Source organism: Homalodisca vitripennis, unplaced genomic scaffold (assembly GCF_021130785.1).
Source record: "Homalodisca vitripennis isolate AUS2020 unplaced genomic scaffold, UT_GWSS_2.1 ScUCBcl_6660;HRSCAF=13969, whole genome shotgun sequence".
Lineage (NCBI taxonomy): Eukaryota > Metazoa > Arthropoda > Insecta > Hemiptera > Cicadellidae > Homalodisca > Homalodisca vitripennis.
The window spans coordinates 29,220-45,516 of record NW_025782782.1 but is presented as its reverse complement, the minus strand read 5'-3'; the positions used below and the strand labels follow the sequence as shown (position 1 = coordinate 45,516).

Genomic DNA, 16,297 nt, shown 5'->3' with positions numbered 1-16,297 from the left:
AGCATTGCTAAATATTGATCAGAGTTTAAATTTCTTTCAATAAAAAAGTTCCTACCACCTGGCCTCCGAAAATTCATGCAAATTTAATCTGTTTTATATCGTAGTCAATATATGATTTTTTTTTAATTCAAATTTACCTAAACCTAATTTTACATTTCACGCGATTTTTTACTTTCTAAGTTCAAAAGTGTGAAATAAACTCCCCGATGACGTTAAAAATAGTAAAAGTGTATACCTACTCAGAAAGAGGGTTAAGCTATGGTTAACCGAATTTGAATGCATTGAATGATTCAGTTATTAAAACACAGGTTTAATTCATTTGCAATTCAGAAATTTATGTTTAGATATTTTTAATTTTATTTAATTGTTAACAAAGGTTAGAAAAAAAGCTGCTGGGCATTGGGAAAATCTATAAATAGGGGTGAAATCTCGAGAATGAATTGAGCTATAAGTTGAACTTAAACATTTATATATTTTAATAACCGTTAAGACAACTTTACTATTCTGTATAGATATCTACGTGTGTGTCTGTCACCACTGAGTGCCTGAAGAACGAATTGAGCTATGCGTGTTAAATTTTGAATTTCGCTTGATTTCTACATAGACAACGTTGAGTTTGGTGTTGGGCATGTCTCTCTATGAGATTTGCCTGAGCATTTACGGATAATCTAATTATATGAACGATTGAGAAATAATAAGAAATATTTCATTTGTGGATTTAAATATTGCCTGAAACTTCATTTCTAGATTGACAACAATGCATTCTTCACGGTGAATTTGCAAGTATGGTGCAAATCCATCCATGGGATGTGACTTGTCACTGTAGCCTTAATGAAGACAATTACGCAGCAGGTAGACAATACTTCTCATCTGTCTGGCTGAGGACCGTAAACAATTCCTTTATATCTGATCATATGGCTGTTTGTTTGCAGAACATTTAAAGAATAAATGAGCCATATACTTGAATAATTATCGCATGCAACTTCACCAAAGCCTGTTATGCGAAATGTTGTCTCGTTTACTCGTATACCTAGTATAGTTTGTATTGCAAATCATAATATTGTATTGATCTGCTAATAAACTTTTAAAATACGTTCTTAAGATATATATATTTTTAGCTAATATTAACATATTTGAGTTAGATGTTCATGGTCAAAAATGTAATTGGCTTATGCAAATAATGCAAACTATTTATTCTAATCAGATGAGCTATCAAAAAATGTTCAAGAAGATTTTAATGAAATTAAATGTGTATTATTTATGTAATAAATTGGAATTTCTTTGAAAAAGATTGCTTAAAATGAAGTAATTTTTCTTATTTTAAATTAATAAAATACCATAGCAAAATGTGTACTAATTCTATTAACTTTGCGAAAAAATGTTTAACTCCTCGACACATTTAACGTTTATATTTATGATTAATAATGGGCTTCGTAATGAAAATTCAAGAAACCTATATTTGAAATTGTAATAGTATGAAATAATTTATCTTTACGTACATGAACATTTAAAACATACACTTCAGATTACTGTATACGGTTTAATTGTTGTTTTCTCTTTGTCTAGAGAAATTTAGAGAGAAAAGTGAACCAGAAGATGTGTATTGAAATGAAAAACTAATACAGTTAGCAGTGAAACACGTAGAAATAGAAATGTTCTCGGTCGTAAGTTTTCTCCTTTACTTTGGAAAGTGATCAGTGGTTTCAGTTTTATAATTCAGTGTTAAGGTGTTTTTAAACGATGGCAAAGTTAGTTGATGTATACCGAAATGATGAACAGAAGTTGGGTAGAAGACAACTTCCTTTGCAAATAGACGAAACTCTCACGGTAAGTAGGCCTGTTCACGAGCCCAGAACGGGTAGGTGGGTCCTCCAACTGAGATTGCAGTTTCTAGTTTTAACATGAAAAATTAAACTTTTTATCATATCTTTTCACATTTTGGTTATTTTATGTTAATTAAAATTTTATAAAAATCACAAATCTTTGTTCATTTAAAAAATTACCCTCAATTGTGCTAAAATTCAGATATTTTCAGTAGACCTACTTTTAAAGATAGGGTAGTCTCTTACTTGGCAGTTTATTATAAACTTACACTTTAGTTAGGCGTAATTTTCGGCTAGGTCTAGACATTGTTTTATAGTATTGTAGTGTTAAAAATTTGATTTTACTTATCTTTCCATCTGTGAGAAGTCTAGATTAAGTGCCTTTAATTTAAATATAGTTTTAACATAGCTTACAATTGGCCTAAGTGTAAATTGACAGTATTTATGGGAAAGGGGTTTTGACCCATTTCAATGTCATTTCCAAAATATGCCATAGGTTCTACCTACTTAAGTCATATTTTAACAGTATCTATCGATGGGAGATACTGTTATTTGTCAATAACCTATTATCAAAATAATGTAATTTACTAATTATAAACTGGTTATTTAAAATTTGCACTGCACAATACAATTATTGTTTAGTAAACTAAACGTAAATAACTCACTACAATGTAATATTTAGATTAGTAGACTAGCCTACTTATAGCCTAATTAATTATGAATGAGAACGAACAATTGAATGAGAATAAGTTAGGTTTGTTTAAATTTTTTCCAGAAACAAGTCTACATTTCTATTTTGATAAAATAATATATATTATTTACTTCAATCTGGTATTTTATTCCCTTCCTCTCCACCCACCACGTACCATCCAGCTCACTCCACTACATAACTGGTTCCTAGCCTCTCTGCTTGCACATAATAGCCTCGGCTGTTACTCAGTAACCGTTACTGAGTAACCCAATACCAGAAAGACGTTACGAGAACGCCAAATCATTCAGCCCACCTGTTACTAAAATAACAGTGTGTTACTGTTAAATGTTATCCTAGTAATAGGTTACCACTGAATAACGATGCTACCAATAGTAATACGTGATATACCACCCATCTCTAATTTTAACTCAGATCATGGATGGTCTGGCTTGGAAAAGCACTGATCAGAAAATGCCCCTGGCCATCAGTGTGGTTTTGGTGTCCGTACATCTACTGAAAAAGGCTAAAATCCCATGAGTTAGTACCTTAAATTCAATATCTGATTTTAATGGCTTGTAAGTGTTTATAATGGCTAAATTTAATTTTTTCTATCAAGCCAATAAGTTAAATAGTATATATGGCCCTAGTGCCTTCGAGACATCTGTATTTGTCTCAAATAATAATAAAAGCGGTCACGGTAATACATCTCAATAGTAAAAAATTATGTTGATATATCCCTAGCACAAATAGTAACTTAGATACTAGGTTCAAGGTTTATATTGTTTGATTCAAAACTACAGTACATAAGCGGCCACAAATACAATCAGATTATGATTATCGATTTTAAATATCAATACTATTGAATTTGACATTTGGCTTATAGACATTCATAAATAATCATTGCTAGCTTTCTTTATTTAGACTAGTGATGTCATTACCAGCTGTTGTTATTTCGTTTATGTAGGAGAAGACTAGTGACATCGACAAGACTGAGCAATGTTCTAAATGGTTACAAGATAATGAACTTGCTCCTTTAACCCTTTGCATGCCAACGTACCGGTATTACGGCCGTCGGCTACTCAACTGAAAATCGCCAACGGCCGTAATATAGGTACGTCACGTTTTTCGCCTGTAATTTTTCTTATAGTTCATCTTATTGCCGCGCGAAATTTTGACTAATCGATAGTCGATTAGTTGCTTTGCAACCACAAAGTAGTTAATTCCTTTATGGACTGTTTGTTTGGTCGTATTTGAGCTTCGCAGCTGTTGAATTGTTTGGTCAAGATTGAGGTTACGTTCGTGTTGCTATGCGTTTGTTTACGTTTGTAATTCTCTCATTACTTTTGTTGTTAGGGCATTTTTACTATGCCCCTTTTATTAGATTCATTGGTACTTTGGGATTATGCAGACCACACCCAGACATGAATCGTTATTTGACATTTAGCTTCAACTGATTAATAGATTAGCGTTAGAACAATATTTCGTCGATATAAAACAGGAATTGTCTTATCGCAAACCCCTCCCCATCCTCAGACAGTTGACATTTAGCTTCTACTGATTACTAGATTAGCGTAGAACAATATTTCGTCAGTATAAAACAGGAATTGTCTTATCGCAAACCCCTCCCCATCCTCAGACAGAGGTCAAAGTCGAGCGGTGTAGTAGATAACGTGATTGCAGAGTCTCGCCGCCCGTTCGCTTTGTTGTACTTTCGTATTTTACCCGTACATTTCTTCAAACACAAAAATTCAATAAAAACAAACATTACCAAACAAAAACTAAAACTCTTTATTGAAAAAAAAAACACACAAAACTTGTTATTATTCTTGATCAAACTCCGCCACCCAAAAATGCGAGTGCCTCCGGCCGAAGGTGCTTCCGAAGCTCGCGCTGATGTCAACGAAAGAAAAACATCCCTCGAGATAGTATCTATCAGTAAATATAATTCTAGAGGGGCTGATCAGAAATATAAATTGAATTGTAAATGGAAAGGCAATTAATTATGTACCGTGCAAAAAACTTAAATAATCATGTGATGCCGCGCGGCCTGCCGTAATCGGGATTCTCGAGAAAGATAAGATAACAGCGACCACAATATACCGATCACAATACCTGGAAATGCTTGTTGATTGATGGAATGTTAGTTCTGTTACTCAAATACATTGTTTTATAATGTTCTAAGTTCATTGAAAAAAGTTTAAGCGAATCTGACCTCATTAACAATTGATAATCTTTGTAAGTTTGTAATTTTCGTAATTAAAAAGTGGCTTTTGAAATTTTGTAATTAGGTTAAGGGTTAGATATAGTTTACTAGGATATAACAGGAAATCAGCATACATTTTTTTTAAACCACTTTATTTGTGCTAAAAAAAAAAAAATGTTTTTTGGAAATTTTAAACTTTTTTTTCTTAATTTTTAACTTTTTTATAAGTTTTAATTACATTTTAGCAACTAAAATTTACCAACAGAACAAGGGCATTTCATAAGAAAATAATGGTAAAAAATCATCAATATCTGTTAAAAAATAAAAAAGTTATAATACATTTAGTGAAAGCTTGCAAAACTGCTGAAAATGCCCTTGGCGTTTCTGGGTAGTACTTTTGGAAAATGGGCTGGCATGCATAGGTGGAAATCAAGTACCGTTTCGTTGTAAGAAAAGTAAGAACAAACACAATGTATCTAAAAATAATGATCTTGAGAAAACTTGTTTTGAACATTCTAAATTTGGTATTATGAATATAATGAAAAATCGTGTACTATTTTAGTTGAAATCAAACAAACAATTAATTTTTTATTAATGAATGTACTTTTGACGGCATCGTTACCTGCAGAAATACTATTTCAGACTGGCTAAAGCAATCATAAGTACAAGCTGCTCAAACGTCGTTTAAATAAAGTGTAGTTATTGTATGTAATCTGAAACAAATACAGGTACTTTGGGATTATACCGACCACACCAGTATGAAGAACACAAAAATATAAATTTATAGAAACAAACATGATAGAACGAAAAAAACAACTCTTTAATTACAAAATTACTAACTTACAAGCATTTCCAGGTATTGTGATCGGTATTGTTGTCGCTGTTATCTTATCTTTCTCGAGAATCCCGATTACGGCAGGCCGCGCAGCATCACATGATTTGCACGGTACATAATTGCCTTTCCATTCCAATTCAATTTATATTTCTGATCAGACCCTCTAGAATTTGATATTTTACTGATAGGGATGTTTTTCTTTCGTTGACATCAGCGTGGGCTTTGGTGCTGCCAAAGGTGCTGGCCGGAGGCCCTCGCCATTTTGGGTGGCGGAGTGTGATCAAGAATAAAAACAAGTTTTGAGTGTTTTTTCAATAAAGAGTTTAGTTTTAGTTTGGTAATGTTTGTTTTTATTGAATTTTTGTGTTTGGAGAAATGTAGAGGTAAAACACGGAAGTACAACAAAGCGATGCACCAGCTGACACGGGCGGCGAAGACTCTGCAATCACGTTATCTACTAGACCGCTCAAACTTTGACCTCTGTCTAAGGATGGGGAGGGGTTTGCGATAAGACAATTCCTGTTTTATATTGACGAAATATTGTTCTACGCTAATCTAGTAATCAGTAGAAGCAAAAATGTCAAATAACGACTCATGTCTGGGTGTGTGGTCAGGTATAATCCCAAAGTACCCAAATACATTAATTTTACATATAAAAGTATAGCTTCACTGTAATACGATTTTTAAAAGCCTAAAACTTAATTCAGTTCCACATTATCACTCAAAATTAGTTCAAAGTAAAATCGTGTTTAGAAATAAATTCCAAATAAATCATGTATTTCGTTATTGACTAATGGCGGCAAGAAATAGTGATGTAGTGTCTTCTTTGTTTCATCACAAGCAGTCACATTTATCCTTGAAAAATACATGAAGTAAGTAAATGTTATGTTTTGTTGGAATTATATAAATTTATATATTATATTATAATTTGTAAATTATATTAATAAAAGATATATAAAAAAATAGTGAAACCATATTGTTCCTTAAAATATCTATTACGTTACTTATTCCGACATTTTGCTTTTAGTCTTTTGGGTGGTGAAGAATGTCGATAATTCAAATCATCCGATTGTGTTGGTGGCCGCTTAATATACTGCAGCCGGATTTCAATTTTAGGTTATTTTGTATGTGCTCGATAGCTTATATAGTGTTATGTGGTTAGTTCGGCATCAGTAATAGTTCTATTTACCAGTGCTTGTGGTTAATGACATTCATTATTCATTACAACACGTTCAATTGTAATACTCAACTTGGATAGTTAAATTGCAGTGTGATATTTTGAATTATTTCATACATTCCTGTAGGAATTTAGCTTACGAGATTCATGTTAGTAACTTATTGTGAAATTGTTCCCTTATAGAAAGTAATGTAAGGGTTAAGGAGTTAAAAACAACAAATAGGTTAACGTTGTAGAACATTAAAGTGGAACTTTCTTCCCTTTCATGCAGGATTCTAGAAAGCTATGCTTAGGTAAATTTACAATGTTTATTTGTTTGCCATGTCACTTGTTTTTCTAGCTTGCAGTAATGGTTGGAGGCATTCGTGATCAGACCTTCGAGAATTTGATATTTTAGTGATAGCCTAGGTATAATAAAATAGTTAGTTCTCTTTCCATTTGTCGTCATCAGTGTAGACATCACCAAAATCAACCATCATTTTACATACAAACAGAATGTTGTAGATGAAAATTATCAGTGTCAAAAGATGGCCAAAATTTGTAATAATTAACACTTTCACTGCCGCCTCCTAATTTTGACAACTTTCTTACACTGCCGCCCCATTTTTAAACGATTTTTAAATATATATATAATTTTTTAACTAATTATAAGAAAACCATAGGACTTACATTTTTTTAAAGCTAAGTTCTTCCTCTTTCTACACAGATGCTCATGCATAAATATTTTCAAACAGAAAGTCTTGGTTGAAAACTTAAAAACATAACGTTTTTTGTAAAAAATAAAAAGTTGACCAAAAAAACATCACCATGTACTAGTCTGTAGCATAATATATTTTTTATTATTTTTTTCTGTATTTAGAATTGTCATTACTAACACTATAGCTACACATGTTTACAATTAAAATTTACTTATGCTGAAATATTTTTTTTTAGTGTGGAAAGTCTTGAATAATAAAAAAATAAAAAATAAAAAAATAAATAAAATAAAATAAACAATAAACTGTAAAATTCTGTAATAAACCAATTATTTACAAAAACACAAGAATAAATGTTTTTATTACTAATTTGCTTATATTTGTTATTTGAGTAAAAATACAATGTCAACAAACTTACTTGCATCTCCAAGAAGTCCATCAGTAGTAAAATCGGGATCATTATCTGTGTCATCTTGGAATAAATCATCACTTTCACTGTCACTTGAACATCTGAGTAAACTCTTCTAGAACTTGATTGTCTTCAATACTGTTACGATTCATTGTATTTACTCACAAAACAATCATAAACAAACGTAATAAGCAAGCAAAACAATAACGACGCAGACGACGAAACTACGGTAGCAGAACGACAACAAATAGCCGACGCCCGACGCGAAGCGGTAAACAAACCACTTTTTTTCCGATGTTACAGATGACTGCCAACAACATTTCATAGATTATAATACATAGAGTAAGAAACAAAAACATCGAATTAGCGAATGACTATCAATGCCGAATTTCATAGTCGTTTAAATGAGTTTTTATTACTGTAAAAGTCGGCGCCGTCAAATGACGTTGTCGGCAGTCTATAGAACTCCTTGCGCGACGTCAAATTACGTTGTCGGCAGTGAAAGTGTTAAACCAAATGACCAGATTTGAACATATCATAAAATATTAACTATAATAATAATAGTCACATTCACATAACCTTGTTGTCAGTGCCATGTAGCCAACTCCTTATAGGGAACAGGTATATAGTACGATAAATGGACCCGGTTTTTTATATCGAAATTATCAAACTAAATCTAATTGAATAATCATTCCGATCAACAAATCAACAGTAATTAATTTGAACAATAACTAAATCACCTGCACCAACTGTAGGCCTAACACAATTTGTTCTAAAAGTGATTTCTTTAAAATAATAAATAAGGATATTTAACTTTGGGCAGGTAAATAAAATAACATTTAAAGGTGATGAACTGTGTGTTTCTTGGTTTTAAGATGTTTTATTATGGTATGCTGTCTTTATTATGATATTTTCTTATCACCTGTTGTCATATTATTGTTTGATTAATGGTTAAATGGTGCCTTTATTATTTTTGACATTATGTAATTGTTTAAACTATTTCTATTAATTTAAACATGTGCCAATACTTTAGTATTTTAGAAATATTGACAGTTCTGTTATTCAATATGTAAAGTATCGATATTTGTAATAAGTTATATAAACCTTATAATTTAACCAGGCTTATAGTATTCTGCCTGGAACAGGCTTGGATATATTAACTTTAGAAGTAGAATTCAAATTAACTGTAGTAGCAGTGTTTTATGGTATCCAGTAATTAAATTTTCTTTCATTTTATTTAACTACAAGCAATGCTCCAAATGTAATATATTACACATAACTTACCCAAATTTTTCTCTCAAAGATGTATAACATTTTTCTTGATTTATTATTTTTACTTTCAACATGATTTTTTAATTTGCTGACTGTTGCGCTATGTACAATAAACTGATGTAACAATGTGTACAAAAAACTGATGTAACACTGCCTCTGCATTCTGTTGAAGAACTGTGTTACTAACAACACAATAGGCATAAAATTAGTGATTGTGTAATATGGTAAAATTAAAAACATCAGCTTTATATGACTGCATTCCTTGAGAGTTTAATTTTTATAATATTTTTTATTTTATATTGAACATATTTCTACATATCAATTCTGTCTGTATAATCTTACATATCAATTCTGTCTATATAATCTTAAATATCAATTCTGTCTGTATAATCTGTTCAAAAAAAGTCACATCTACAATGCTAATTGTTTATATTACCGGTTTTTAAAGCTGAAACTGTGGCTTCTATTAAATGTATATTGAATTCTTTTCCATAAGTTATTGTGTTAAATATATATTAACATAAATATCTAAAATTTATAATTCTGTATATTTATTTTTGAAAGAATTTGCTTTCTAATTCAGAAACTTTAAAGAGTTAAAATGAATAAATATCAGACATTTTAAAAGATCAATTTGAACATAGTAAAGGTGTAGAGTACGATAAGAGGGCCTGGCCCGTTCATTTATATTGAAAATTATCAAACTATATTTAATTATTAAACACATTGATATAATCAACCAATATTAATTAATCTGAACAATAAATAAATCACCTGTACCAACTGTATACACATTTTTATATTTAAAATACAAATTGATCTTTAAGTATCTTCTTTTAAATAAAAAAAAATAGTTAACTTTCAAAAACTAAACAAAGTAAAACAGATGATTTACTGGGCTTTTTCTCGGTTTCAAGATGTTTGTTTTGTTGTTACATTTTCTTTATTATTTAAATGACATTTTTCATAACCTGTCTTAATTTTATCGTTTGATTAATGGTTATGGTTCCTTAAGTAATTATGACATAACGATTGTTTGAAACTATTTCTATTAATTTGAAACATGTGACTTTCATTTAATATTTTAGATACATTGATATCGATTGATAATTCTGTTATTCAATAGCGAGATAAAAACCAGGTCCGCTTATTGTACTCTGCCCTAGTAAAGTTATCTCAAGTTAAATGTTCAACTTTAGAGAGTTCTAAAAATGTACCCCTCTTTTGATGTACGATGTCATTATTAAATTGATAGGTTTAATTTTGGATTTTTGATTAGGTATACTAGATAATCATAAATGCTCCTTGCTGATTATTTAAGTATTGAAAATAAACAAAATGAAGCTAGGAGGAAAATATAATTGCCTGGTATTTGCAATTTATAAAATAATGAAAACAAGTCTATTTAATTTACGTTAATTTTAATTGTGTTCCTTATTATATCCATTTCACTGTTGTACTTAAAATATTTTTATCTATATTTTAGTGTAAAATGTCTTACATGTTAGTTAAAAGTTGGTTTTGTAAGTTGTGTCATAACCTCTTCTTCATTTAAAAACTGTTATTCCCATCTCTTCTGCATGTTTTTAGTATTTTTACAACACAATTTCTTGCAATTTGTTTTTTCAGATGGTGATGGATTTAAACAGCATGGGGTTTTTGAATGACAATCCTATTGTGAAAGGCAAGGAGTTGGATGAGTTCACAACAAAGTACAAAGTACTTTCTCCTGAAGAGGTCAAATTTGCTTTTCAAGTCAACCGTAAAGACTTGTTGAATATTCTGAGTCAAACAATACCTTGTGTTGGATGCCGTAGGAGGTAAAATTATTAATTAATAATGCAATATAAGTAGTATTTTATTTATTCTGGTTATGTTTGTGAAAAGAAATATGTTAATAAGATATTAAACAGTGGGTGCACTATCAAAATTTATATGAAATTTCATTAAAAACTGTGTTTTTACCACAGATTTAGAAGCATAACAGAACAAATTCAATACTAGCTTTTTTCAAAGAATATATAATAATATTGTCTCTTTCCATTGAGTACTTTGAAATAAATTTAAAAGAATAAAAGCTAATTAGAAATGTAGGCATACTTGTATCATGTATAGGGGGATCTTATTGTTTAAAATCATGTAAGAGAATATCTTGTTTCATTCAAAAGGTCGGACTAATCTTTCTGATTGTAAAAGGTCCATTAAAAATTTGATAAACATATTTGAAGTTCAATATAGAAAGTTGATTGTGATAAGTTGTATGAAAATAATGGCAAACACATTTTAAATTTGTTTATGAGAAATCTTTATTAATTGATTCAATATATTAAATTGTGTATATTTTTAACAAAATAAAAACCTATTTTCATCTAGTACTAAACAAAATAGGTAGGCCCTACCAAATTTGATATTATTGACCTATTGATTTTGCTTTTTGTTGTTTGCACACATTAACCTCTCAACATAAGAATATTATTGCAAGTGTACCTACTGCAAGCTGCAGGAATGAGTCTACCAACTATCACTGGTTCAGTCATCATTGATCAACTACCCAATCATTGTTACTAGCCATTTTTGTATGTTTTAAAGTAAAAAAAAAACTTCTAGAACTATAGCTATATAACGTGGCACTAAACTAGTACGCATTAAGCGGAAAAGCGGTCGTTTTATGTATATAAGTATTATTTGGTCGTCGTAGTGGGGCTATAAACAGGTTTAATAGTTGTTCCTTGAATAATATATGTTTGACATATCCGTTTTTGTAGTACAGTAGGATTTCAGTTTGCATTTTTACCAAGTCTGATTCGATATCTTTTGGAGAAAGGTAAGCTATAACAAGCAATGCTAAGAAAGGCGTGTTTGTGTCAGACATGTTGCACAGCAATGACAGAATGAGCCGAGGGCTGAGAGGCAGGAGAAACATTATTGTCTAGAATTAGCGGTGAATAAGCGGCATCATGTGGTACCGCCCTGCTGCCGCTCACGTCTGTCGTGAGTGTTCCCCATGTACAACACAAACATTAAACTTTAAGGTCGCCACTCAATCCAACGTTCATCGCCCACCGCTTACCACTCGTATCGTGGCTGAGACCTTATAGAAATGTCTCTACCTAGTGAGAGAGAGAGACATAGTTGCTTATGCAGTAAACGCAAAACTAATGGTTAGAAAATTATCATATTTTGGTAAACAAAGAAACTAAAACATTTGTATTGGCTGATTGTCGAGATGGTATTTTAACTGTAATTTAAATATTAAGTTAATGTTTCTTACTATAATTGGAAGTAAAATACTTATTTGCTTGATTAGAATCACAATTGAAAGATTTATGTCAGCTCACCGAATTGAACAAATGTTGTTCTGTTCAGTGTGGAGAGATTGTTCTATCAATTGATGAAAACGGGGCACCCGGCATTGGATCCTTTGGTGATACTAAAGGAGGGGTACTTGACACTGCAAGACGATCACCTTGGGTGGCCTCACCTGCTGTGCACACTGCTACATGGTCACAGGTAAGATTCAGTTCTGTGTTTTCTGCAAAGATACCCGAATTTTTTTCAATAATTTTAACCCTTTGAACAAGGGCAATTGTCCTCTTGGGTCGCCCGGACCACTTTTTAATGGCCCTCGGTGTGCCCACTCTCCAATTTTAGTTGAACAGTGCTGCAATCTCTCGGTCAAATGAAGAACTGTATTTCATTTTTCTCTATTTGCAGCACCTACCGTAGTTAACATTGTTAGAGTTTTTTTTCTATCCAAGTGTCGGTGCCATTAGAGTTTTTCTATAGTGTATCCTCTCAGTTTATTAAAATTAAAATATTAGTGCATTTGGTGTAGGCAATCCTTCTAAATATGGAAACAAGATTATATTCTGTTGATATTAGAGACCTAATTGAAACTTAAGATACTTTTAAAATAGGTCGGACCTATAATTTAAATTACATACTACTTGTTACGTTTAAAAGCAAAAAATAAATAACCAATCAAAAAGATTTAAAGCTAATAAACTTTGAAAATTGTTGGAAAATTGCATTTAATCTCGGTTATTTGAAGGGTTGAAGATAAAATACTGGCCATTTAAATACGAGTTGAAGTTACGTACACGGTTATGCCAGCATCAAGTGGTGATGCAAAACTTAGCTGGCCACTAGCTGTGGCTCACCAATCTGGAAGGACAACTTCGAAAATCATAAGAAATTTTATAGTTAGCCACCATATTGGAAAATTCGGTCAAATTTAAAAATTATAATATTGTTACAAAAAGATAGGTGAAGACTCATTTAAACTTGCTTTAAATCTAGTTATTTTTATAAGATACTAATGGTGGCACAGGTAGCATGGACACCCTGGATAGTAAAACTGTTATTTATACTCTATGAATACAAATATAATGTATAAGTTTTTAGTTTTGAATATATGAACATTTAGTTTGAAGCTTGTGGACTGTTTCAGTGCCCGCCTGAACGACCTGGTAGACAGCCAGTTGCGCTCCAAGAAGTCACGTCGCTGCGTGTTGCACTCCCTGGACTCCCAGCGGACCCGCGTGTTATCCACAGCCTGGCGTGATGTCTGGTCAGTGATGAGGCCTCAGTGTAGGGATGAGGTGGTTCTCATAGATGCTTCCGCACTCAATGGCTACGCTTGAGAATTACCTCCGGAAACACAGGTAGGCCTATGGAACATGTCTTGTACGAGGAAACCATTAATTAAAAGTATTAAGTTTGTTTTGTGTTTCATCAAAATTGAAACGTAATTGCTTTGTGTTATGTAACATATTGAAATTTTATATAGTTTCTTGACTTAAATTTTAGATTTATATCAGGTGTAAACCCTCCATGTGTCCATCATATGTTTTTGTGAAATACTCACCTGTTTTGGGAGGTTTTTCAGGATCTCCTAGTAAAGTTGATAAAAAATACTAATCAATAATAACTAATATATGAATGTGTTCTAAATAATTTTGTATGCACAAAATATTTTGGTACTTTGGTTACATATCCACTAGTTTTTCATACTCAAAGTGTGATAAAACATGTTTTAACGGTTATATGTTTAATGCTAATCAGCTTTCGACTTTGCATAGAAGGGCAGCAATCATTAATTCTGAGTGGCCAGCCTAGATAGGCCTCTCTGATCCATACCTAAACCTTCTGGAGAATCATGCACTATCTTTGAGCTTCATGTTGCATATTTTCATGCAACATAAGTTTCATGCAATATTTCAAGTCTATAACCAAATTAGTTGTGATATCCTGTAGACAGACAAAGAGAAGATGAGGTTGCCAGTCCCCTAAGTAATAGGCTTTATTAATGCTCAGCCAGTAAATTTGTCTTGTTATTTATTAATCACGAATGCTAGTACATAAATATAGTAGTTTATATATTTTTGATACATATATTTAGTGTTTAACAAATAATGAAATATTTTACTAACTAGTTGAACATTAAGTTTAGAATTAGTAAATTAAAATGCTAAGTTGTTAACCCTCTAAAGTGGCGGTAATATGTTGCTGGAATGGCGGGCTATTTTTCAGAGTCAAGCAGGACTATCTTATTTAGGAGTCTAATTTAAAAATAAAATGCAAATTCTAATATGAGCAATGCTTGTTATATATCAATCTTTTAGGGACCTTTAATGAAAGGGATCCTAATTATTGAGTTGCTGATTAATTTAACTGTAGAGATTGTTTTCTCCAACATGTTTAATAAACTTGTAGGTTGTCTGTAGTCGTAGGTCTCACTTAAATAGTCTACTTTGTTCATGGCCACAATTATTTCTTTTTCTGATGGCAGAACTACGATAGTTGTAGAGTCCAATTTGGTGGTTTGGAGGAAGATCTTAAGTTTGACGATGTGTTAAAATATAGCATTTTGCTCTCTTCGCTCTGTTAGTTTACTGATGGATGTATTGACACAAATTAGAAGTAAAATTGCTCTCAAGAGCACTAATGTGGAGAACATCTCATTTTTTACTCGTAGTGTATTGCTGTTTGTCAAAAATTGCAGTCTATTAATAAAATGTATCTGAAACTAAGTGAGGACAATGCCTGGGATTCCAACAAGTTTTGTTCAAAGTTCATTTCTTTCTTAAAAAAAAATTTTACATGCTTTCTCTGAAATAATATCAATTACTAGTTGATTCCCGTGGTTTTCACACGCTTTCCGTAAGCTTTGCCCGTGTGATGAGCACTTCTGGTTCAAGTGAATTATATTTCCCAACCGCGATGTAGAGTTTACTTTGTTGCCACAGTCAAGAAAATCTGTCAAAATGTATTTTACACGTACTTTATTATAAAGTGGTCTAACACTCAAGCTTAAGTTCAATCGTAAAGTTATTTTAAAGACAAATATACACAACTTAGTACCTTCAAATAGTGTTTGGCTGTTTAATATATGTAACTGTCTCATAATTGCAGTTTATAATGTGCAGGCGCTTTGATAACTTTTATCTTCTGTAACACCGCCTGGTGGCAAGTTACATCAATGCGCGTAGCATATAAACCTTCTCCATGGAAAAATACATGTACATACAAATTTTCATAATAATGGGTAACATAGTTTACAATTCTATAAAGGACATTCAGAAAAACATTCATTTTTTTATATAATAATGAAATCAAAAAATGTGCTTGAATGTTCTTGTCATTCCTGCAACCATGTACTGACTCTCATATAGATTATTTTATTGAAGATCAAATAACAATCTTTGACTACGCATTCGAATACCATTTAGAACAAATCCAATAGTGAATTTGGGTAGAAATGAAGTGTAATAGTGGTTGCAATGTTACAACGGTGTGATGTGATAACATTGTACTTTGTTTCTATACCAGAAATCAACAAAAAAGGTTATGGTTTTACACAGATCTTAGACTTTACCAAGATCACATGGCAGAGATATTACATAATCTCTATACTGGCAGGAGACAACTAAATCAATTAAGGAATAAGTTGCTGTTAATAATCCCCACATATATAAAATTGTCCGTTAGTTTAAAATCATTAACTATCCAAGAAACTTGCAAGTGTGTAGCATGAATTTTTCAAGAACTTGGGAAAGTCTTAGTAAATAAATAGACCTATAAGTTGTTTAATGAACATAAGTAATTTTTACTTTTTAAAAATAGGACTGATTTTTACATACCTAAGCTTCTCTCGAGGACTGCAATTTTTAAGGACCAGGTTTATCAATTC

At 31.6% G+C, this 16,297-nt stretch overlaps 1 protein-coding gene across 1 annotated transcript; it reads left to right on the top strand.

Annotated features, from left to right (window-relative positions):
* Nucleotides 1-1,611: 1,611 nt before the first annotated feature.
* LOC124373914 (gametogenetin-binding protein 2-like) lies at nucleotides 1,612-13,748 on the top strand. Its single transcript, XM_046832227.1, has 4 exons — nucleotides 1,612-1,827; nucleotides 10,735-10,925; nucleotides 12,472-12,615; nucleotides 13,556-13,748. Exons 1-4 carry the CDS (start codon nucleotides 1,741-1,743, stop codon nucleotides 13,746-13,748), a joined length of 615 nt encoding a protein of 204 aa, XP_046688183.1. The 5' UTR covers nucleotides 1,612-1,740.
* The last annotated feature ends 2,549 nt before the right edge of the window (nucleotides 13,749-16,297 follow it).

What these genes read in the sequence shown, in the direction of transcription:
- LOC124373914 (XM_046832227.1), top strand. Translation starts at nt 1,741, where the DNA reads ATGGCAAAGTTAGTTGATGTATACCGAAATGATGAACAGAAGTTGGGT. An exon ending in AAATAGACGAAACTCTCACG is followed by an intron (nt 1,828 to 10,734) that starts GTAAGTAGGCCT and finishes TTGTTTTTTCAG; the next exon opens with ATGGTGATGGATTTAAACAG. An exon ending in ACACTGCTACATGGTCACAG is followed by an intron (nt 12,616 to 13,555) that starts GTAAGATTCAGT and finishes GGACTGTTTCAG; the next exon opens with TGCCCGCCTGAACGACCTGG.